The 24,660-nt window shown below is 48.8% G+C and overlaps 1 protein-coding gene across 1 annotated transcript; it reads right to left on the bottom strand.

Moving 5' to 3' along the window:
• Positions 1-1,488: 1,488 nt before the first annotated feature.
• Positions 1,489-13,863, bottom strand: MKS1 (MKS transition zone complex subunit 1). Its single transcript, XM_063174239.1, has 17 exons — positions 13,766-13,863; positions 13,480-13,693; positions 12,529-12,684; positions 12,062-12,159; positions 11,772-11,900; positions 11,349-11,453; positions 10,550-10,658; positions 9,641-9,697; positions 8,712-8,754; positions 8,167-8,229; positions 7,015-7,085; positions 6,178-6,241; positions 4,591-4,698; positions 3,944-4,077; positions 2,778-2,860; positions 2,572-2,669; positions 1,489-2,093 (listed from the first exon to the last, which is right to left on the bottom strand). The coding sequence occupies exons 1-17, from the start codon at positions 13,861-13,863 to the stop codon at positions 1,987-1,989; spliced, it is 1,737 nt and encodes a 578-aa protein (XP_063030309.1). The 3' UTR covers positions 1,489-1,986.
• Between the last annotated feature and the right edge of the window lie 10,797 nt (positions 13,864-24,660).

Genomic DNA, 24,660 nt, shown 5'->3' with positions numbered 1-24,660 from the left:
TTAAGTAGCAAAATAATATAATTATGTACATCTTAGGGCATCTCACTCTCAGGACACTAAATCCTGCCATAATAATCGATCAATGAGTCAGGAACCTGACCTCATCAGAAAACTCCATTCTAACAGGATCTGCCATTGGCATCATCTTGATTAAAAAGGTGTTTTGTTACTTTATTGATAAAAAATTACTCTTGTAACATTTTAACTCCATCCTGAGAAGCATTTCAGAGAAATGCAGTTCAGCTGTTGGTGATCAGCACCACAAAAACACCCAGAAGAGTGTGATAAACACACGAGGCCACAATGTGAATAATGATTAAAATAAAGAGATAAGAAGTGCTGCATACTCACTGAATGCTTTTCCTCCTGGGTCAGCCATCACAGACCATGACAGAACACAGAGATCAGTTCTGCTCTTCCAGCCCCACATGTGGTACCTGCAGAGTGCTCACACCAGCACCAGGCACATCACCAGGCCAAGGACACTGCTCTGCTGCACAGGCCAGCATCATCCAACACATTCTGGCAGCCTCCTCCACCAAAATGAGGGGCAACAGGCAAGAAAAGTGAACAAAAGTCCACTTATAATTGCAATTGCCAGATAGATTCAAGCTGCCAGACAGATCTAGGAATTACAGCAAAGGTCAAGCAAGAACAAACTCTGAGAGATGCTGATTCCTTTTTGGAGTTTGTTTTGTCACTGAAGACTGGGACAACCTCAAAATGGCAAGAAGGGAGTGAGGAAAATAATGGAGCACCAGGGAAGAAGGGGATGTTCCAATAACCACACATGTGGCTGCAACCATGTGTCTCATGCTCCCTGTGAAGGAGGAATGTGCAGAGCAAAAGAAGGATGGCCAATTCATATTTCATATCCTGCCTCTGAATCCTAAATTCACAGACACATTCAAACCTGCATGGTCTGAGCTTGAGATTTCTCTTCCCATTCTTTGTTTGGAACAGAAAACACATGGAAATGTGACTTGTGCACAAACCAGCACAGCACTGTCAGTCTGCAGGGAGCTATGTTCCTCTGAACTTGAGACAGAAATAAAAATAGGGGAAGGAAAAAGAGAAAATAACAGAAGAAACTGGTAAAGAGTGGGTAAACACAAGCCTTCCCAGGAAGCACCACAGTGTTCTGCAATCAGAGATGCAACAATGAACCACCAACAAATATCAACCTCAAATGAACAGCTTGAACAGTTCAAAGTTCAGCTGCTGTGCAAATGTTATCAACTGCTCTCACTGTCTGCAAACCTTCCAACCCCCAAAGCTGTGTGGTGAGCTAAGGGGAAGGTGTGTTTTCAATTGTGTTCTTGAACAAAGAAACCTCCTGCTCACCACTTCAGAGCCAGACCTTATGAGCACACAAGAAAATCCAGAATGTAATCCTTTTGTCCAGTTCTCCATCTGTCTCCTTTGCTTGAATTTCATGTACTACATGTGGCAGAGAGCTCTCTCTCTAGGAATAAATCAGTCTTAAGGTAGAGGTGGATGGATTAATTTTACTATTGATTGTCCAGTACAAAACAGCTAACAACAATTATCAGCATTTCTCAAAAAGTTATCTAGTCATTCCATTAATCTCAAAAAGCATCCATGCCTTGGCCTTCAACATCACCCTCTTCTCTAAGAAGAAAACTAAATTTACAATTTTTCTCATTATTTCCTTTTCAATCCCTGAAAAGGTGTTACAGGGTTCACAGGTTCCATGCCAGTATTTCAGAAGAAATGTGAAAAACTGGCTGTATGTAAGAGCCTGGTAACAAAGGGCCTTGAAAAACAGGGCTCCTTCCACAGATACCTGTGGAAATGCAGATTCTGGGTCTGGAGGTGTTAGAAGCTCTCTCCCCTATCCAAGGAAAGCAAAAAAGGAAGGGCTTCTGAAGCTTCCAGGCACCAGCACTGGGACTCCTGCTGAGGGCTGGGAGCTTGTGCTGGAGGGAGGATGCCAGGTGCTCCGAGCAGCAGCAGAGGTGAGGCTCATGGCTCCAGTGGCTGGGGCAGAGCAGAGGCAGAGGTGCTGATGAGGTCCTGGGGAAGGCTCTCCCGTGCCTCCTGCATCCGGCGCCGTGCCCGCTGGAAAGCCTCTGCAACACAGAGGTGACAGCAGGCCACAATGCATGAGACAGCCTCAGGGAAGGGGAGGGATGTGTCCTTTCAGTGAACATCATCCCTCCTGCTGCAGGATCCCACTTTCTATGAATAGGTTACACCACCAAAGCACCTGTGCTGCTCCACCTGCTGCTCTCTGATTTCTGTACACAATGGAATCAGAGAGAGCCTGTGCCTTGGTGCCACCAGCTCTGCCCAGTCCAGGCTGTGCCCTCACACAGTGGTTATCACACAGTGGTTATCCCTCACACAGTGGTTATCCCTCACACAGTGGTTATCTCTCCTGCCCGCTCAGAGCTGATTCCTCCTGAAGTTTCCAGCTCAGAGCAGAACATTTAACCTCTGCCATGGACTTTATCACTCCCACAGTAATGGATTCTCCTGAAATACCCTGCCCACACTGTAAAAAGGGAGCCAAAGCTCACCAAGACACAATGACACTGAAGGCCTCACCCAAAACATTGTAGACAGAGCTCTGCTGGCTGAAGCCTCCCAGTCGGTCCAGGACACTCTGCATGCGCTGTCTCAGGGCACTGTTCTCCAGGAAGGCTCTGCACAGAAGCACACCAGCAGCTCAGGGCTGCCAAAAGCAGCACAGGAGATGGAGCTGATGGAGTTGATGGAGCTGATGGAGCTCACACTCCCTGTGCTGCACTCACCTGGACTGCTGCAGGCAGCAGAGGCGGAAGGTGACGCTCCCCGTGGTCTCTGTCCGGAAACCAAAGCGGCTCAAGCGCTTTCCCTGCAGAGATGGCACAGGTTAGAGCAACCCCAGAGTGAAAACAAGCCTGTTCCACCAGAGCACAAACTCCTGTGGGCTCAGTCCTCCCTTCCCTGCAAGGCTGCAAAGAAGGGCACACAGTTCCAGGCTGTGTTGAGGGCAGGACCTAAACACATGCAAGCTGACAGTGCAGTGCTGGGGCAGGGTTTCAACAACTGCTTCAGTGTCGTAGACATCTTTTAGTGGAAATCTTTTCTTAGGATTTTTATTCATTCTGAGAAGCTGAGGCCTCAGAAACAAAAGGTAAACAATTATTATCTGCTGCTGTGGAATGCATCAGGTGGATTTTTGATTGGCCCATCTTAGATGTTTATAATTAATGGCCAAACAAGGCCAAGCTATCTCAGACAGAGTCTGAGTGAGCTGCCTTTTGTTATCATTCTTTTCTATTCTATTCTTAGCTAGCCTTCAGAGGTGAACCTTTTCCTTCCATTTCTTTTTAGTATAGTTATAATGTAATATATATATATATCATAAAATAATAAATCAAGCCTTCTGAACATGGAGTCAACATTTTCGTCTCTTCCCTCATCCAAGAGCCCCTGTGACCACTGTCACACTTCAGGGCTTGTTCCCACATAAAGGTGCCACTAATATCACCCTGCTCATTCACGAGCAGCCACCTCTGCAACTTACTCAAGAACATGAAGCTTCTACCTGCCTCACACCCATCAGCTTCTTGCTTCAGGAAGCTGTTTCAGGCATAACACAGCCCAAATTCCTCACAGAAACCCAGGAGCAGTCTACAGCTGGTACCAAATGCTGACCTGACAAACACTGTATAAGCAGGGCAAGCCAAGGCTTTGGCCCATGCTCCCCCACTTCTCTAAGCTGCTCACCCCTCAGAGGCACAGCTCTGCCTCAGTGTTTGCTCATTCCTCTGTTCAGGATTACAAGACTCACAGAAGAGACATTTCTTTAGTGAGAAGCACAGGACCAGCAGCTCATCTTTGCTCAAATCTGGTCCAGGCTGACCATGGGACACCTGAACACAAGAACAAAATGCACCACCCTGGCAAGAGGCTCCTCTACAGCTGAGCCCACCTTGAAGGTCGATGGTATCCGGATGTAGGTCAAGTCCTCCAGCTCAGGAGAGCCCCCAATGAAAAACCTCCTCATTTCAGCCACAGGTCCCAGACCCACGGGACGCCACGTAGGGATGGTGAGCATGTGGACACCTGGCCAGGACAAGAGGACAGCTTAGCAGCTGTGACCTGTGATTTATTCAGTCACAGAGGACACAAAGGCAGGTGGATACCTGGTGAGCCAACCCAGAGCTGTGTAGAAATGGAAACACTGCACAGGATCAGAAATGTTCTAAAAGCATGTTCCCATTGAGTCAGCCCATTCTAGTCACACAGCCAGTGCTGAAAGCACCCTGTGCCCAACAGCATCTCCCCATAACACACAGGGGTCACTCCAGATCCCACGTGGGACACAGAGGGTTACTGCCATTGTGCAGGTGGATGCACAGCATCACCCCAGAGCTTTATCACACCAGATGTTGAGATGGCAGTATCAAAGATCAAGGGCAGCAGCTCCAGATGTGCCTCACATCCTTCCTTGCTGCACCCCAGACAGCTGACTGCTCCCTTGAGTACACCAAATCCCTGGGACTGAATCACTCCCCAAGAGGAAGCACTCAGCTCATTCTCCCAGACAATTAACACAGTGTCCCAAGGATGCTTTACCTGGAGATGTTGGCAGCACCAAGGAGCCATATCCTTCCACACGATACCTCTGCCAGAAATCCAGGGAGAGGACCTCAAAGTAGAGAACAGGCCACTGAGGGAGGCTGTCTGCAAGATGGGGAGCAGGTCACAGCTTTGGGAAGGAGACTATCAGTGAGAAAAAGAATGCTAAATGCCCAACCCCACTAGTAGGAAGCCAAAGAGTCAGAGAATCATTTAGCTTGGAAAAGACCTCCAAAAATCATTGAGCCCAGCCTGTGACCAATCCCCACTTTGTCACTCAGACAAGAGCACTGAGTGCCACCTCCAGTTGTTCCTAGGACACCTCCAGAGACGGGGACTCCATCACCTCCCTGAGCAGCCCCTCTTAGAGCCTGACACCCATTATGGGAAGAAATCCCTCCTAGTGTCCTGCCTGAACCTCCCCTGGAGCAACCTGAGGTTTCCTCTTGCTCTGCCCCTTGCTCTCTGGGAGTAGAGCCCAACCTCCAGGTGGCTCTACCCTCCTGTCAGGGAATTGTAGCAAATGAAAAGATCCTCCTCAAGCCACCTTTTCTTCAGGCTGAGTCTGCCCAGCTCCCTCAGCTATTCCTTGTGCTCCAGACCCTTCCCCCAGTTCTGCTCCCTCTCTGAACACACTCCAGCACCCTTCCACCACAGTCCTTTCTGTATTTCTTCTACAATGACTAACAAAGATTTATGGTTGATTAGTTTCCCTTGTAAAAGCCAAATCCTCAGATCTGAGGCTGAAAACAGAAGTATTGAAGATAAAATTAGGGAAAATTCTTTAAGAGCAAGTCTAGACTAGGCTGTCAATTATCTTTGAGCAGTCAAGACAATCTTTTGTGAATGATCTGAAGCCAAACAGCAGAACCTGTTTATCTCTGACTCTTCCCACTGTTATTGGGGGAATATTAACTTAGATTCTCCTCCATCTCTCCAAGCATTTCTTTTTCCCACAATGAAACAAACTCATTTTGTTTCTTCTAGTCTGAAAATTCATTAGTGTTGGTTGAATACCCAGATCCAAAGTGTACATTGGATTCAAGTGGCAAGGCATGCCACAGTGCTGTCCCCAGCAATTGCATCCACAGAGCAATAGGATTGGTGAAGAAGCAGCAGGAGCAGGCAGAAGCTCAGCTTAAAATAGAGCTGAAGTTTCAAAGTGACATGAACTATCTAGGGATTATACAGGTCACTGAGCACGTCTACAAATGTAAGACTCAGCACAGAGTTTTAGCTGTGTATAAAAAAGCTGCCTGGTTCTCCAGCTGCAGCATCCCAGGGCTCTGTGCAGGCACAGCACCACAGCCCTGCACTCCAGGTTTAAAGAGACAAACCAAGATCCAAGCAGTTTTCCAACTGGATGAAGCTGCCTACAGCCTAGGAACAGGGCAACATCAATGAATCCATAAAAATGCTAATGGATTCCTGGGCAAACTCAGGATGTGTCCAGGGGCTGTGTGGTGACAGGCTGAACTTTTGTTGAACCAGAAACATCTCCCTCTATCCTTTCATCTCCAACAGGACAGACAGCATGACAGCTACAGTGGGACCAAAGGATTTCAGAGTAACAAGGAAACACACCTTCATCTTCTTGGGTGTAAAACATCTCCGCAGTGAAGGGGTAGCAGAAGTATGCCACATTATCCTAGAGAAAGAACAGGGAGGAGATCAGATTCCTGGAGAATTCATCATCAGCACTGCAGAGGGCATAGAGAGCTGGGAGAAAGGAACTAATGGTAGAAAGCAGGTGATGTTGCCCAAAAAGATCAATTACCCCACTAACAAACATGTGACTGCAGGATGGAGCTGCATACACTCCCCAGTGCCATGCTGATGGCCAGGATGTTGAACATCATGGAAAAGGGGAGTGACACACCTCCAATGCAAACTCAGTCAATTGCATAACTACAGGGCAGCCTCAAACTTTACAGGAGCCGAGCCAAGCACAGTACCTCAAACAATGGTATTACTAAAATGTTGTATAATTATTTTTGTAGTAGAAAACATATAAAATACATTAAAAAGCTGATAAAATTCAAAATCAACGTAGAGTCTCTGCACATTCCTGCCCCAGGCAAGATGGAACAATGCTTGGTTAACTCAGAGCACTGGAGAACACAAAAATCAAAGCTCCAAAGGCAATCAGTCAGCAAGAATTAATAAAAAAGTGGGATTCCAGAAAATGCTTGGGAGTAGTTTTATTTGGTTCAGTTTTATTTGGAGACAGTGAAAAAAATTATTTGGACCCTTATAAAAATGACAAGTATAATTAGAATAAAGAGAATCCCAAACATGCTCTGGTCTTGAAAGGAGCCCCTAACTCAGAACATTTGCTGAATATATCTGTAGTTTGTTACACATGTTGCACTCCAGAGACTGCCTGTTCAAATTGCTCTGCAGGTGTGAAAGTGTCCTTACCCAGCCCACTGCCTTGGTGGCACAGGTCTGTGTCACTCCTGAGAGCTGCTGGAACGGGGAGCTTGACCACTCTGCAGGGGACAGGAGAAAGTGAAGGCTTGGGGTGAGGCCAAACTCACAAACCAGAGCAGCTCAAAGGGGAATGTCAGTCCCTGATGACTGGGGTAAAAGGTAAGGTCACCCACTCTGACATTCACAGAATCATTAAGGTTGGAGAAGCTCTCCAATATCATCAAATCCAACCTGTGACTGATCCCCACCTTGTCTACCAGGCCAGAGCATTGAGTGCCACATCCACTCATTCCTTGGACACCTCCAGGGATGGAACTGCCCTGGGCAGCTCCTTCCAATGCCTGACTACCCTTTCCATAGAGAAATTCTTCCTCATGTCCAGCCTGAACCTCCCCTGGTGCAACTTGAGGCTGTTTCCTCTTGTCCTGTTACTTGTCTGGGAGAAAGCAGGTGATGCTGCCCAAAAAGATCAATTATATCCCACTAACAAACATGTGGCTGGCTCCACTCTCCTGTCAGGGAGTTGTAGAGTGAGAAGGTCCCCCCTGAGCCTCCTCTTCTCCAGGCTGAGCCCCCCCAGCTCTCTCAGCTGTTCCTCAAATGTCTTTTCCGTGTCCTGTTCCAGGCACTGCTCTTTAGAACACCCTGAACATGAAAATTACCAACTCAGTTGAAGAGAAAAGCAGAGCCTTATCTAAATGTACTGAATAGCAGAAGTGGATCTTGACAGATATACCCAGAGAGGGGAGGCAGAGCCATAGCTTTAGGAGAATTAAACATGCAGCAGGACATGCATGTAAGTGCTGGGAGCCTTATTTATCCATCAAAATTTAATATGTTAATATCAGCACAAAGCATGATGGCAAGCACTGAAATCAGACAAGATCACTGAGGTGGGGAGCACAGGAAGATAAGGAATGAAGGAAGGAATGTTCTCTGCAAGATAAGGAATGAAGTTTGGACAGAGTGGTCACCACCACCTCTACATCCCAGCCTGAGCTGAGTTCTGCCATTTTAGCTCTGAATCTCTGACTAGATCCCAGCCTCAACATTAATTTTTGCTGACTCCCAGCAGAGCTGCTCTGATGCCTGTTTCACCTCTTCAGCTGCTGTGATGTGGCTGGGAATGTGAATACTCACGGTCAGGCAGCTCCAGGAAGAAATGCACATAAAGGTTGTCATACTCATAGCCTTGAGCTGAAACTGAGGAGAGAGAATGAACTTCAGCTGTTTGATTCCATACAAATCCTTCCAGCATTCACTGTAGATTTTTGGGAGAGCCACCACCAATAACCTCAAGGAAAATCAGTTACTGCTGGAAGCTGGGAAAAGCCTTCAAAGTAACAGGAGGTAACCCACAGAGAAGATTCCTCCTCCAGACTAGCCCTGTCTCTGTTTCACTAAGCAGATGAGGGAGTTCACACATTTAATTGGTTTCTTTGGGAAATTAATAGATATTATAGCAATCTGCTCTCCTTTTTTGAGATCGATGCCTTCTTAGAACAGCTACAGCATTTGTAACCTCCAACCTGTAAATGCCTCTCAAGGGATTAGTCTGCAGGAAACAGGGAGAAGGAGGAAGTAAAGGATTCTAGGACCTCTTGAATGTAGGGATCCCAAAATCCTTGGATCATACCCTCAGCCATCCTAGCACACCCACATTACTGTTTAGAATAAGGACTCACCTATTTCTCCATTCACAAAAAGTCTCAGAGTACCAGGAAGAGGCTGGAAAAATTAGCAGATAAACAAGATAAAGAGCTCACCAACCACTGGTGAAACCTCAACAATTCCTTCCCAACAGCATCTCACACCTCACACAGGTATTTCACAGGTTTTTGGACATGAATGATTTACTGCTCTGGCCAGGGAGGAGGCATGATTTGTCCTATCCCTTCCAGAAGTGAACAGTCCCTCTGGAAAGAGGCTCTAAAGAGACCAAACCCCCCAAAGCCCCCCACAGGAATTTACTGTCTCTTACAGATCTCTTACAGATGTCAAGCTTGATAAAACACACAGTGAGAAGTCACTTGCAGAAGTCACAGTCCTGCTTCTGTCATGCTCCTGCATTTGACCAAGATGAGGGAGCAGGGGGAAGCACTGAGACACTCTATCAAAGCACTGGAAAGCAGAACTTTCCCTGTTTTGTATTGTATTTCACTGATTTGTATTCACTGTATTGTCAGCAATATTTGAGCAAAAAAAAGATTGCAGTTTAGATAATTCAGTGAGAATGGAAACTGCATGAGTCAGAATCTGAGGGGCTGTTTATATGCACAAAGAGCTGTTTGACACTGAAGAAATTAACAGCAATCACTGTCCCTGAAGACACAAACCCTCCTTCCTTCTCAAAGTACTACAATCACAGGCCTTGAGGCACTGCACACAGCCTCACAGAGACTGCAGTGTCCAGCAGGACCTGAACAGGCAGGATGGATTTCTGCAGACCCCAAATCCTCTGCCACTCGTCCCTTCTGACCCAATTTTCTGCTTGAAGCCACAAAAGACCAAAACATTCTTTGGAGACTGTGCTGCAAGTGCAAACTGTGTGAGCCAGGTTACCAGACCCCAAAGACAACAGAGCTGCAGTCCCTGGCAGTGCTTCTGAACTCACCATTTCAAAGTCTGAGCCCACGAGCCCATTGAGGTAATCCCTGTGCCTCCCGTACAGCTGGGAACACACAAAACAACAACAACAACAAAAGTGACATTTTGATTATATCTGCTGTTATGTACTGCAAAACTTAAACTGTATACCATTTAAACTCAAGTCATTACCAGGCTTAGCTTATGTGGGGTTGTTACAACAAACATGGAGATATAAATATCTAATAGAGCACTGATGCATAACTGCTAACACTGCACAGAACTTCAGCTTGGGTTCTCCAAGGTCAGTTTTAAGGGAAAAGGAGCTCTGAAGAATCAGATCTTAAATGATATCTGAAAAATACAAGTACAGACTATTCCAAGGAAATGGCCAGGCAGAGATGAGTGTAGTGAAATAATGATTTCCTTGGTGACCACAAAACCAGAAAAGAAATGCACAAATAAAAATCTAAAGCAAAAAGTACTTTCATAAACTGTCAAGAGACAAAAAGGCAATTCAGAAAAATCAAGATGTGAAACGGGATCCCAATATCCTGGGACATTACAGATAACAAGACATCATTTAATAAATATACAGGCAGCAAGAGGAAGATTAAGGAAAGGGTTTGCCCACTGCTCAAAAGGGAAGGAAAAACACTGGCAGGTGACAGAAGGCATGGAGTTGGGTGGGCTCTTACATCAGTTCTCACTCCCAAATCACTGCAGCCAGAGGCAGGACAACCACAGACAAGGTCTCTTTAAGGGATGAAGCAGAGAGTATTTGCTGCAGTCCTCAGCTCCCTGAGATGATGAGGCTCAGGGCAGTGACATTTTTGTCCCTTCAGGTGTGCAGAGCAGCAGCAGTTCCATCTCCATGATGATCTGAGCTGCCTCTGTCTGTCAGAACTAGTGGATATGCTCCGTGGGCAGTACTTACCTCTCTGAACACACGCTGCTCACGCTCCTCCTCCTCTGGCTGCACCTGGGCAGATGCATTCTCAATGGTGTATTCCCACACCTCCCGCTTCTCTCCATCCACCTCGATCCTGCAGAGCCCCAAAACACAGGGGGAAAACTCCCCCATTATGCAGAGAATAGGCACAGGTATCAATGGGGCCCTCCTGACCCAGCAGTGTCCCCTCTACCCAGCCTGTGCAGTGACACAAGGGCACTCACAGCCCTCTCCTCACTCCCGGGTACCTGCCAGCATCATTCCCTCAAAATGGAAGAGTTCCTTGCATCCATCACATGCATAATGTAATTTTACAAGGAATGTAGAACAAGGGGGAATGGCTTCAAACTGACAGAGGGCAGGGTTAGATGGGTATTAGGAAGAAATTCTTCCCTCTGTGGGTGGGGAGGCCCTGGCACAGAGCAGCTGTGGCTGCCCCATCCTTGCAAATGCCCAAGGCCAGGTTGGACAGGGCTTGGAGCAGCCTGGGCTAAGGGAAGGTGTCCCTGCCCATGGCAGGGGGTGGAATGAGATGGGCTTTGAGACCCCATCCAACCCAAACCATTCCATGATAACCTGCATCCCCAGAGGTTTGCCCCACAGCCCCACACAGCACACTCAAGAGTGATACTGAGCGTAAGCACACAATAATATTTCCCTAGAAATCCTTGAAATAAATGAAATATTTCTCAATTTAAGTGCTGATCCCCTGCCTGAAGGGTGACCAAGAAACAGCCATTTCAGCCCCCAGTCTCAGGAGAGGTCCCAGCCCTGCTCCACTCACCTGTAGGCTCCTTTGGTGCCAGTGAAGTCAGGCTTCACTGTGATCACCCCATTGCCATCCACCTTGATTGTGCAAAGCACATTTTCGTACTCCCTCTGACCAAGCCTGAAGGGGGACAGCAGGAAAACACAGTCTGAACAGAGAACACGGACACTCTCTTGCTCTGGAACACCAGAGCTGGTAAAGGAACTTGGGGGTACAGAAGGGAACACATGCACACTTTCCTACATTGGTTTAGAAGCCTTTTGGATGTACCCACAGCTACCTCCCAAGTGAAGAAAGAGGAAGAAAGAAATTGCAGCCCATGTAACTGAGCTCTTGGAATTCTCCCCCCTTAACTAATGAAAGAAACAGCAGTTTTGAGTAAGGAGGAAAGATGGATTTTCTTTTGGAAAATTATGATCACTTCAGGATTTTACTTACTTCCCATAAGGTCCCAAGTCCCCCATGATGTACATGGTCTGGACAGGTGTGTTAATTACATGATTGTTCTTTATAAATTCTTCTGAAGGTTCCCAGGTGATGATTTTTGACTTCAGAGAACTTGCTTCTCTGTCAACAAGAGAACAGCACCAGTCACAGCTCACCTCAATCCCACCATGACGAGGAGTCACAGTGTGATGTATGTGTGACACAGCACAAATCACCAGCTCCCACGGACCAGGCACAACGAAACCTGCATGAACAAGTTTCAAGCCCAATTTTGAACTTACACAGGCCTACGGTCCTGTCTTCTCCTCCTCACATTGGCCATCCTCTCGACCAGATACGATGGCTCTTCATGATCCAAGTCAGTTACCTTCTGGCAGAGCTGGAAGAACAGACAGGAACCAGCTGAACTGGACATCTTTCCCAATAGAGGAAGGAACAGATATGCACACAACCATGTGCAAGGACAACTTGCTAAATGACTGCAGAATTCCTTCACTGTTCTGGTGACAAAATACAGCTCACTCCACCCAGCAAGCAGTGCTCCTACAGAGCCAAGTCCCTCTGGCTGTCCTGACCATCCCTCTGAATCAAGGACACCCCACCCCAGGTCTGGGGCACCAGGGGAAATTGCTTTGCAGCAGTGTGTTCTCCTGCACTCAGGGTATGTGCCCAGCTGAGAACCAAGAAATGCTCCCTCTGCAGTAGGACTGGAAGTTGTGACAGACACGGAGTAACTAAGAGCTGGTACCTCCTCCAGGTTGGTGAATCGGTCGTGGTCGGTGTAGGTGAAGATGCGAGAGTTCTTCCGACCTCCAGCCTTCTCCAGCTTTCGGATTTCCTCATGGTACTGCCAGTCCAGGGGAGTCTGGCAGGCTGACTCATTCAGGTACAGATCCACCTCAAACTGACAGCACCACAGGTAAAGCACAAACAGCTGCCTTTCACCAGCTTTGGCAAAGCCACAAATATTTTCCAGCTTTTTTCCAAAGCCACACCAGAGACAAGACTCTTTGAGAATCCTAGCTTATAACCCAAGCTCCAGAGCAGCTCCAACACTGCTCAGGCATGCGGCAGCCAGCAGCATTCCTGATGCCCACCTGGAAAGCTTTGGGCACAGCAGCTCACCCTGAAACAAGGAACCCCACAATGAGGCGCACAAAAAGGGGTGTCAGGAAGCTCCCCCAAGCCTGTCCAGTTCTGGGCAGGACAGGAGACACATGGAGCTCCTGGAGCAGGTTCAGCAGAGGGTGACAAAGCTCATCAAGGAACACCTTTCTTACAATGAAAAGCTGAGGGAGCTGGGGCTGTTCAGCCTCGAGAAGAGACATTGAGAGGGTACCTCATCCCTGACTGTCAGTGTCTGCAAGGAGGGGTCAGAGCATGGACGAGGCTCTGCTCCTTGGGGACCAGCAATGGGACAAGTGGAACGGGCAGGAACTGATGCCCAGAAAGTTCCACCTGAACACAAGGAAGAACTTCTTCCCTGTGCCGTTACCAAGCCCTGACCAGGCTGCCCAGAGAGGGCGTGGAGCCTCCCTCACAGGGAGGTATATCAAAGCCACAGCTCAGGACACAAGCCTGAGCAGCGTGCTGTGGGGTCCCTGCCTGAGCAGGGGAGTCGGACTGGATGACTTCAGTGATCCCCTCCGATCTGACCCGTTCCGCGAAGTCCCTCCCGACCCCCTGTCCGTGCACCCACCTGGCTGAAGAGCTTCTCCTGCCACCCCACCTCCACCTCCTCCTCCTCGTCCTCCGGGGGTCTCGGGGCGCCTGCGCGAGAGCCCGCGATCACCCGCAGCGGCACCGCTCCCGCATCGCCGGCGCCGTCGGCCCGGCCCGGCCGCTCGGGGCCAGCGAGCGGCGGCACCCGCGGCAGGAGAGGCCCGGCCGGCGCGACCCGCTGGATACGGACCCTGCGGGGAAGGAGCGGAGCGTCAGGGCTGTGCGGGCTGGCGAAGCCGGGCTGGGGCCGGGCAAGCGCTCACCGTAGGCGCAGGTTGCGGACGGGGTCCCGAGAGCGGTACACGGCGGGGTCCCGGGAGCGGCACACGGCGCTACCCCCGCTCCGCGCCGCGCCCGCCATGGCCGCGCTCCGGGAAACCGGAGTACACGGGCGGGCAGCGCCCCCGCGCGGCCGGAGCCTCCCGCACAGCCGGGCCCGCTCCGCGCACGGAGCCCGCAAAGCTCCGCCTGGGAGGCGCCCCAGAGCCTCTGTGTGAGGGAGAGTCCCACACACCCCTCCAGGTGAGGGCTCCCGGCCCCTGGGGGGATTCTCCATAGTCTCTGTGAGAGGGGGGTCCCACACACCCCTCCGTGTGGAGGAGGGTCCCACACATCACTCTGGGTAATGGAGGGTTCCACACACCCCCATGTGTGAGGGAGGGTCCCACACACCCCCATGTGTGAGGGAGGGTCCCACACATCACTCTGTGTGAGGGAGGGTCCCACACATCACTCTATCTGAGGGACTGTCCCACACACCCCTCCATTGTGAGGGAGGGTCCCACACATTACTCCGGGTAATGAAGGGTCCCACACACCCCTCCATGTGAGGGTTCCCGGCCCCCCGTGAGGACACTCTATATGGGTGTCCTCACGACCCCCATAGGGAGGTCTCCATGTCCTTCTGTGTGCGGGTCCCCACAGCCCCTCAGGGTGTCCCAGGGCCTCCAGGGAAGGGTCTCCCGCATCCCTCCATGTGAGGGACACACAGCCTGTCTATGAGGGGGGCTCCACCACATCTCTCCAAGGAGGCCCCAGAACAAAGCCCCCCATACCAACAGCCCCAGAGAAATGCTGAGGGACCTCAGCAATCCAAGTTCCCAGGCCCACACCTGTGTGTAAGGAGCCACCTGAACCTGACCCCCTTCCTGGTCTGTCCCTGCATCTTCATGGGCACCAACAGTACCCTCATGCCAATTTTAGGAGCTCTGTAAACACAGACACAGTCTGTTTTAAGAAAGAAGACATTATTTCTTCTCTGCAGGGTGCAAAGTGATTTCCACCAAGCACACCGAGGCGTAAGAAGTTATCCATGTGCACCAGCTGTATAAAATTAATACTATTTAATATCAGACAGTTAAAACTAATATCTGTCAAAAGATGTTAGTAATAAAATCTATACACCTTTTTGTCTTTGTGTTGAAGCTTCATGGGTCAGGAATATACATGTTTGTGATTCCCAGTCTCAAATATTCCTGTCCCACTGCAGTCCCATTCATGTTTTCCTTGCTGTTTGCATCCTTTTGTCCCTTAAGAAATCATCCCTTCTGTGAGTAGCCTTTAATTAGTCTGACTTGCAAACATAAAGAAATGGTGTCAGAAGCAAGCCCTTTCCCCCTCTATAAAAACTTTAAAAGCTTTTGAGATTAGTTTATTTCAAAGCTATTTGTCATTAGAAACAAAACTGCATGAGGGCACCTCATACTACTGCAGTAGTGGTAGCTTTTGGGGTTTTTTCATTCCTTTCTGTTTGAATTCAGTTACTTTACTGCTGTGAAATAGACTCTTCTATTGAAATCTGTGAATTGACCACAGGAATTTATCACAAATGGCATTGGAAAACAGCCACTATAAAAAAAAAATTAGTGAGGAGGAAATTCATCTTGAGCAAATTTTTCTTGATAAGGAAAGAGAATGAATGGAGTGTGCCTCTGCTCGGTGGTGCTGAGCAATAAGCAAACAGGCAATGGGCAGGAATCAATGCACATGAAGTTACACCTGCACATGAGGCACAACTTCACTGTGTGAGCCACCAAGCACTGAACAGGCTGCTCAGTGGAGGATGTGGAGTGTCCCTCACTGGAAATATTCCAGAACTATCTGGATGCAATGTGGACAACCAGGCCTGAACATGTTTTATCTCAAATATTTCTTGTTAAAACAGGAAAGTTCTGATGGAAAATGAGGATCCTGCAGAGGTGGGGCAGCGTTGTTCTGAGCCAGCTTCCTGCTCAGTCCCCACCCCAAGTCACTCCCTGGAGAATGGCTGTGCATGCACCAACGAAACAGGTGAAAAATCTAGTTTGCACCCAGGTGAATTATAAAAGGAAGTGGATCTCCTCTCCTTCCCCCTCCCCGCCCTGTCTTGCTCCTTCCTCTCCTTCTGTGTCTTTTCTTTGTCTCCCAACCCCAGATCTGGACACACCATGTGGCAGGACCAACACAAGATCTACAGACTGGTGATACACTTTTGCCTCCCTCTCTCTCTCTATTCTGTGCCTGCATTTCCCCACCTGTCAGGGCAGGGAGGACACCGTGCCTGTTGTCCTGGGCAGGCAGGCACAGTCCTGAGGGTAAGCAAGGTCTGGTCTCCTCACTCAAAGCAAGGGATCAATGCAGACATCCTCCACAGCAGACCTGAGTACCCTGTGCAGCTGCCAGTCCTGGAGCAATGTGGATCATCTCGTCCAAGGTGCTGCCAAGCCCAGGCATGGAGAACATCTCCTCCAGAGAGCACTGCAGACCGTGGCAGTGCTGAGTGCTCCCTCAGCAGGGCTGGCTTAGCACTGGGTCATGCCCAGTCCAGCCTTGACAAACCCAGGCGGTGCTGCAGCACCAGCCCTTCCCTCTGCCTTCCCTTTGGGCCACCTGGGCAGCCCAGGAGGGGACAGAGGAGGTGTTTTCTGTGGGGCTGGGAAGAGCACGGCGCTGGGAGCTCTGGCCGGGCCAGCTTTGGCTGCTGTGCACCCACTGGGACTCAGAGGTGAGGTGGGATGGAGGGCCCTGCTCCTCAGTGATGTCCTGTGGTTTTTTCCATGCATCTGGCAACCAGAGAGTCTCCAGGGCTGTCTCACCACAAGAGCAAGCCTTCACAGCTGTCAGGGCCAGCACCTTCTATATAACCAGCTACAGCTTAATTATGACAAGTAGAGTAGGTAGCAGAGTGTTTGAGCACTAAATCATTGTCTAAATTTTCAAATAAATAATAATTTAAACCATTGTCTACACTATCATTTAAGTAATCTTCAAACCATGGTCAAATCCCTGTATAACAAATATTCAATTCTTGATTGCTCACGATTTGATTACTCTCTCATTTTCATTCAGTCATTGATTAATTACCATTAGATCATCACTTGGTCATTAATAAAATGCTTTTAGTCAGCCCCATATCAATGACTTCTCATCACAATTTCCTTGTGACACACGTACATTCACAGATACATTTCCCTTTACACAGTCACAATCAGATAGAGCAGGTGACACTGTGACCAATGATGGTAGCATGACAGATGGAGGGACTGTCACACATAATGGTGTTGATATAAATACAGCTGAAGACAAGGTTACAGAGGTGCTACAGACCCCAATCCAGGTATGGTTACACTGCAGCAAGTGAGACTGGCTGAATGCTGGGATCCCATTCCCTCATCCCTCACTGGCTGTGAGGGTTCTGTGGGCAGAGGCCACGGTGTTCCCTAAATGCCAGGGCTGCTGAGATCCCCAGGAACACCTCTGCTTTGGGCCAGAGGAGTGGGATTCCTTCCTGGCCTATCTCCTGCCCCACGAGGTGTTTCAGGTTGTGAAGAAATCAGAATGCCATCTCTGATGGGGTTAATTCCACCTCCCATGCCAAAATGCAGAGCAGAAGGGGGGATCTTGAAGTTTCCAAGCTTTCTGCTGCAGGGTCAGGACTTGAGAAACACGACCAAGATGGCTTTACTTGAATTTTTTCCTTCACTTCAAGCCCCCCTGCAGGCACTGGAAAGGCAGTGGCAGAAGCCCATGCTAGTTCTAGCTCCTTCTTGCCAGCCAGGAAAATGCCTCTCAGCTGAGAGCATGAGTAGGACCCCATGTTATAACTTCTAAGTCTTTATAAGAACTGTAGAACTACTCTGAATTAAATATGCAGCACTGTTGGCACTTGGTGCTTTTTCCATGCTAAAGCCTCTCTCAGTTGGGAATGTGCTTCACTGTCTGTGGCCCCTGCCCTTGCTCAGCAGCACTCACACAGCAACAAAACACCCATCTCCTCCTGCTGTGTTTTTTGTGTCCATGGGTTGTAAATCCTTTACAGAAATGCACTGCCAGCTGTCTGAGGATATAGGGAAAAAACTGGGATGCTTTCTTTCTTGTTTCCTGGCTCCTCCTTTTTCTGGGCTTCAAATAAAATTCTCCACTATCAGAATTACCTGGACGTTTTAAACTATTTTCTAATAGCTGGTGAGGTTTGCAGGTGATGGATTAATTCCAGAGTGAGACCCCAAGAAATTTACATGTGACTAACAATAACACCCTGAAAATTGGCCACTGCAGCCTTATTCCAAAGCTGTAACAGGGTCTGTGCAGTGTGATCCACGATATCCTCCTGTTTTCTTTTTTCAAGATGGGCAGAAATTTCTGCCAAGAATAAAAAACTTGAGAGTTTCCATTTATCCAGCAGCTTTTGGGCCCTGTGCAGTGCATGGTCTCAGCGTCTAAAATATCTGTGCAAGAATGGCTGGTCCCTAGGGCACTGTGTGGCTTAGTTCTACAGTGGGTGCTGAAGGCACTGGCTGCTCCCAAGGGTTTCACTGTCCTCCAGCAGCTGGAAGGAGAATAATTCATTTGAAGCTTGCTTGGAAGCAATCTCCAGCTGCAGAAAGCCCATGGGGCTCAGGCAATGCTAGTGTAGGGCAGGGATTGATGAAGGTGTTACATTCATTGTCTTGTTTTTCAGAGGTGGCTGCTACCCTCACATGAGGTCCTAAGGTGCTGCAGATGGGCAGTGAAGCCCAGGGTGAAGAAGGACCAAGAGATGCTGCAAGATCCATGTGTGGTGACTGTCTTCCACTTGATGTCTCACTCTCCCCTTTCTTTTCTTCGCCTCTCTTCTGTTTCTTTACCTCACAATTATTGTTAAATAAAATCAATATTCATGACTTTCACATATGGTCTCGTTTGCAGCTCAGTTTGGGCAGAGGCATCTGGCACTTATCAGATCTTGACAAAGCCCATCCCTGAACAGTGGCTTCAAGGAGGTTTGAGACCCTCTGCTCCATCATCCCATCTTGGCTGCTGAGGGAGGGGATAGCTCCAGCAGCAGCTGCTGAGCTGTCCCACACCAGCTTCCAGGTCAACAAGAAATTCCCCTTTTGCAGCCAAAGCTCCTGCAGGAACACTCAATCTGAAAAGACAGGTTTTGGGGACAGGAGGTGTTATCCAGTACAGCTGGAAGAAAACAGTGAGTTTTCCATGGAGCCAGCCCTCCCCTGGGGGGGATATGCATGGGCAGGAATCAAAGGCCACCAGAACCACATCCCTGCTCATGGCAGGTGGCTCCAGCTCCATCTTTTGTGTAACCCCACTATATAATGCCTTAATATTTACAATCAAGTGGCCAAGCCCTGCATTTTACAGAGATAATGCTGCAGTGCATCCCTTTGTTTGCAGACATCACATTTTGATGCCGTTAATTGTATAGTGAGGATTAATAAAACATGAAGTTTAAAGATGCCTAAATCACAGTGGGGGAGCTAATAATCTCTGCCAACAATAATATTTGCACTTTATTTTCATCCTAACATCCAGCCATGGAGTGAAGCTTGGGCCAGGGAGCAGCACTTCTGCTAATGGACTGGGTGAGGATTGCACAGGGATCCAGCCTGCACCTTGGGCATCACTTGGACATCCTTGGGATGCTGTGCCTGTGCCCACAGCTGGACCAGTGATTTAAGGCTGAGTTTACCAGGACTGAGGTAAGCAAGAGACATGAAATGGCCTTTCTGCATGTGGAGGTGATATCTTTGCATGCATGTGTCTGTCCTGGACTAACACATTTCCTGTGGCCAGCCATGGTCCATGCTCTGAGGAGCATCACCTGAGGGCATGTCCCTTTGGGATGTTCCTCTGGAAGGGCCAAATAGCCCTGGGCTCTGGTGCTGGGAGATTTGTGAACACCAAAGGTGTAATTTGACTTTTGCAGAGTCTGCCTGTGTCCCCCCTCCCTGCTACAACCCCCAGTGCCAATGACCTGGCTTGCTGGGGCACCACAGCCCAGCAGCCCCAGGGCTGAAATTGAGGCTGGGGATGTGCTGCATCCCTGACAGGGCTCTTCCCTCTCCATCTCTTTGCTGCCTAGCAAGCATCCTTGTCAAAATAGCTTATTTCATTCCAGAACAAAGTTACCTGAATACATTTGGAAGTTGTACTGCACTATCAGAGTAATCAGAATTTAATTTGATGCAGTCAAGGCTCTAAAAAGATGTTATCAAGAAGAACATCAAAGCTGGATTCCTGCACTTGGAAAGGCAACTGGAATGCTTAGTCCAGATTTCTCATTTTATTGGAGACTTTCAAAATATCAGTCTAAATAACAAAAAATTATTATTGAGAGTATTTGCAAATTAATGTCTTTTGTAGATGAACAAAGGCCCACTTCCTTTGCATGTCAGGGACAGTCTCTTATTAAATCCTGCTAATTATACCATTTGTTGTGTCTAATCATTTCTGCACTTGCAGAAATTAAAGCTGAAGCTTATTTTCCTATGTGTTAAACCATGCTGTTCCTTGGAGTCCCAATCCTGCAAAGTGAGGATGCTCCCACTCAAGAAAGGGAGACCCTGTGGGTACAGCAATGGGGGAAAGGGTGGGAATGGAACCTGGGCTCTTTCTTTTGTGCCTATGTCTCTGTTACACACTTGGGACCTTTTATCATTCCCAGCTCTTGGGATAACTGAGGAAAAGCTACAGCTCTTCCTAGTGAATGCAATTGTATGACAATGCCAGGTTTTATTTTCAAAGTACAATTTAAGAAGCAAGAAAGGTGCCTCTGGGTCTTTTGAGTGCCAGGATGGTTGCAAATGTGACCAAAAGGTGACCCTGGAGATGGATGCTCCTTTTGGGGAGATTTATTTGATGTGGGGTGAAAATGTTTTAGAGCAGCAGTTGGGGCTGGGGCAGGGCATGGTGGAGCAGTGAGCTTGACCATTTTCACTTCAAACACCACGATTTCTGTGCCAAGCTCAGGCTGCCAGTGTATGTCAAGCTGGTGGTAGGGGTGAGTGATGGCAGCCAATGCAGCCACTGATCCCCTCTACTCCTTTAGCTCCTGTTTCTGCAGGGGCTGGTCCCAAATGCCATCATGCCCCTGCAGAGGGGACACAGGAGAGAGCCCCAACTCCGACTTTCTCCCTCAGAAATGTGTCGAGGAAGCTTAGGGGGAAAGGAGGCTCAGTCAACTTCGTTAGGGAAATAGTATGGATCTTGTGTTCAAACCTTTGAAGTGTTAATTAAAAAGAATTATGCAAAGGAGCAAGGATTTGAAACATTCATTTGAATCTCAATAAGGCATCTGTATTAAAAATAGCAGCGGGATCAACTACAGATACAGCAGTTTTGGAGCAAAACGACCCTGGCATCCTTGGTTCTGCCGAGCAGAGTGTTCCTGCCTGCTCCCTGCCCTGGATGGGTGCTGCAGAGCACAGCACAGCACAGGGAAAACATTTTGTGCCTAATATTTAAAGATCTTGAGAGCATTTCACTTAAAAAAAAGACCCAGTGGGGTCTGGCATGGCACATAGATGTAGAGCAGGTGTATGGGTTGGTATGGAGGGTGCAGGGCTGGGGCCACTCCAGAGGCACCCAACATGGGGCACTGGACACCCCATGCACACCAGACCTCAACCCCTCACCCAGCACAGCCCCTTCCAGGGAAAACTGGGAGCAAGTGCTTCTCCAGCCCATCTCTTAATTAAAACCCCCAGCATGTCCTGGCCCTTGCTCATTCCAATAAAAGGAATCCAGGGTATTAATTACCACATCAGTGGATAACATCGTTAAGTTTACTTTTGCACTGTGAGAACCCTGGGGGAATGTCAATGCCTCCTGCCCTTGGCATCAGCGCTCCAAGGGCACCAGTGGGTGGGAGCCCCAAGCTGGGGGGGCTGTGCCAGGCCAGCAGCACCACTGGGGCACCAGCACCAACACCCCAGGGCTGCAGAGAACTGACACCCTTAGCTCATTCCCAGCATGGAATGGGGTGTGGGCCTTCAGTGTGATGGCTTAGCCAGGTAGAGTGCCAGGGGGGTGCAACCCAGGGCTGAAAGCAGCCTTGAAGGGGAGAGCAAGGAGCTTTGCTGGGGCTGCAGTCCCACGGGAAAGGTGACAAGAGGCAAAGCTGGAGCCACACTGCGAAATTCTGCAATGATTTCGAAGGCTGAGGCTGTAACCTCAGCTGCGGATTTGATTAAAAATGGATGAAGAACAGCCTGACCTTGGGCAGGGCGCAGGCAGGCACAGCCCCTAGACCCTTGCTGTCAGGAGGAGGTGATGCTCTCAGCCAAAACAGGGTGTGTGCATAACCCTGATGCCTGGCAGAGTGGGATTCCCATGAGCTGGGCCTCCCCTGTCCCTTTACAATGCCTGAGGTCTGCAGAGGGGAACCCAGAACCAAGGGCTGGGTTGTTGGGTCCCCTTGGGCTTTTGCTGGTACTTGAGTGGGTGTGTGCAGGATTCTCCATCCCCTGAGCCAAAACCAACCCCAGTGGCATCAGCTTGGGCAAGGACCCTTTACTCCTGCCCGGTGACATGAGGGTCAGAAGGATGGGGGAAATCAGAGTGGGGAAGTCTCCCTGCTCTGCTCTCCAGGACACTGTACAGAGGCTCTGGTTCAGCAGCACTGCCTCTCCATAGCATGGAAATAATTCAGTGGACCACAAGACAGCTAGAAAAGCCTTTTTGTTGTTGCAGTGTAGCAAACCCTTTGAGCAGTGCAGGTTGAAAAAGCAGCAGGGCTGTGGGCACTTAGTGGGCAATGAGGTGTGTGAGGTGCAGGAAGGCAGAGCAAATAGTGTAAGCCATCACTGAGCCCCAGTGGGCAGGGAATAGAGAGAGGATAATCATTTTCCTGGTCTTTCTACAAATATATTTGGGACCTACAAATATCAGCTTGGGTTTTGCAGGGAATCCTTGCTGATTTTTACTCAGTAGTATATACCCTGCAAAAGAATTAACACTACACTGGGCTGCTTGAAGCATGGCTCTCCTTGTAGGACCTGGCTTGGGACAGGATGGAATTGTTACAAATAGAGCCCCAAACCTGGTGGTCAATTCCTGAGTGCAAAATCTTGCTCTTCCAAGTGAAAACGATGGCTGGAGAAGCTCTTTCCCCCTCCACAAACCTCAAAGCCTCCCACCCAGTTATGCAGATCCCAGTATTTTCTCCTCTAGGTTTTTCCTCATGTGGTTTTTGCATCTCCCAGCCCTACTCTGGGTGATGCCAGCCCCCTGCAGCCACACTGCTCACCAGAGACCTGCCTGGGAAGATGAGGTGGGGGTAGGCTTCCAGAAACTTCCTGCTCTTTGATCTATAATTTAAAAACCATTTTGTTTTGTCTTGGTCGCTTTAACCAGCAATTTGCTATAGCAAAAGAACACAATACCCCTTCAGGAAGAAGAAATAGACTCATTCTTTCAATTAAATTTCTCCTGACTTTACTAAAACTTTTCCCCTGTTCCTGCTTCTGAAGAAGCAGCTTTTCTCCTTTTTTAATTTTATTTTTGTGATCTCCAATTCCACCGAGACAGAAGAAATCAGCATATCAGAGAAAACAACAATCCTTGTGATGCCCAGCAGTCATTAATTAACAAATTATATAAAAAAAGAGTTCTGCAGATAGGATTGTTTCCTGGTGATGTTGCCTTTTCTTTTGTTGGCACTGTGACAAGGAAGTCTTTTATTGCTGAGATAGAGGAGATTAAACCGTCCCTCTCACACTGGATGGCTTTGTGGGGCTCTTTTGGCCCCCAAATAAAACATCCTGCCCCCACTTTTACCCTGTTGTGACAGGTTTCTTCCTTGGTGGGAAAGAGATGCAAAAGTACATTTGAGCCACAGCATCTGTCCCCTAGCTGGACCAGGTCTCCTTTTCACCATGAGCATCACCAGAATGTGGGGGGCTGAGCTAACCTGAGTGGATTCAGTTTCAGTGGAACACCTGTGGAACATTTGTACTCCCACCAGGTCGTACACCTCCTCCCTGAAGTCCACAACCCCAGAAGATCTCCTCAAACGGCCCTGCTCTCCCTCCCACCATCTTCCAAGGCTTCTTCTCTAAATTTCAGGATTATTTTGGCCTCTCCCTGTCCCCAGCTCTCATACCCCTGCTCAGGAAGGAGTATGAACAGAGACGGAGCTCTGTGTTCATACACTGGTGACCAAGGGTGGTACCCGTGGGTCTCCAACCTCATTTCAGCTCATGGTCTCCAATGGTGAGGAGAAAAACGAGACCCCAAAGCCAGATGTTACAAAGCCATACCCCAATGCTCAGCATTCGGGTCTCAGACTTGGGACCAGCTCTGCTGTAAGAAGGGGAAGGGCAAAAAGGTTCCCTGGGCTGTTAGAGCAAGCCAGCTGCTTGTCTTTAGCCAAAGAACCTTGGGCTCTCTCTTTGCCAAGGTCTGAGGGGCAGCATCCTTTCAAAGGATCTGAAAAGTGTTGCTGCAGCCTGTTTGCAGTGGGGATGAGTTGAACACATGCTGGGGGATGCTAAATTCTCCCAATAGAGACACCAACCATGTTCCTTTGACTGATCTGTAAATGCTCCCTATAAATGCTGGCATTACCCTGACTCAAGTGTGGCTGCAGGCAGGAGCTCCAAGCTCCCCAAACCTCTGCTGCCATGGGCACTGTGGGGCCACAGGGCTTTGAGGGCACAGAGCAAGGGACGTGCACAGGGAGGTTGCATCAAAGCACACTTTTTTCCCACCCTCTTTTTATTAATTATGCAGATGTCATCACTCAGGGCCACAGGCTTGGGTAGGCAGTATACTGGGGAAAGTGTTGGAGGGCACCAGCAAAAGCAGGACATGGAAATCTGCCTGTTCTGTGCAGGCAGCTCCCACATACTGTTCTTGGTGACCCAGTTAAATTAATTTTGCTGGGTGGTTGTTTTTCTGG

Source organism: Melospiza melodia, chromosome 21 (assembly GCF_035770615.1).
Source record: "Melospiza melodia melodia isolate bMelMel2 chromosome 21, bMelMel2.pri, whole genome shotgun sequence".
Taxonomy (NCBI): Eukaryota; Metazoa; Chordata; class Aves; order Passeriformes; family Passerellidae; genus Melospiza; species Melospiza melodia.
The sequence above is the reverse complement of the archived record's forward strand: the minus strand, read 5'-3'. Positions and strand labels throughout refer to the sequence as shown.

What these genes read in the sequence shown, in the direction of transcription:
- MKS1 (XM_063174239.1), bottom strand. Translation starts at nt 13,863, where the DNA reads ATGGCGGGCGCGGCGCGGAGCGGGGGTAGCGCCGTGTGCCGCTCCCGG. An exon ending in GTCCGCAACCTGCGCCTACG is followed by an intron (nt 13,694 to 13,765) that starts GTGAGCGCTTGC and finishes CCTTCCCCGCAG; the next exon opens with GGTCCGTATCCAGCGGGTCG. An exon ending in TTACACCCAAGAAGATGAAG is followed by an intron (nt 4,699 to 6,177) that starts GTGTGTTTCCTT and finishes CCCATCTTGCAG; the next exon opens with ACAGCCTCCCTCAGTGGCCT.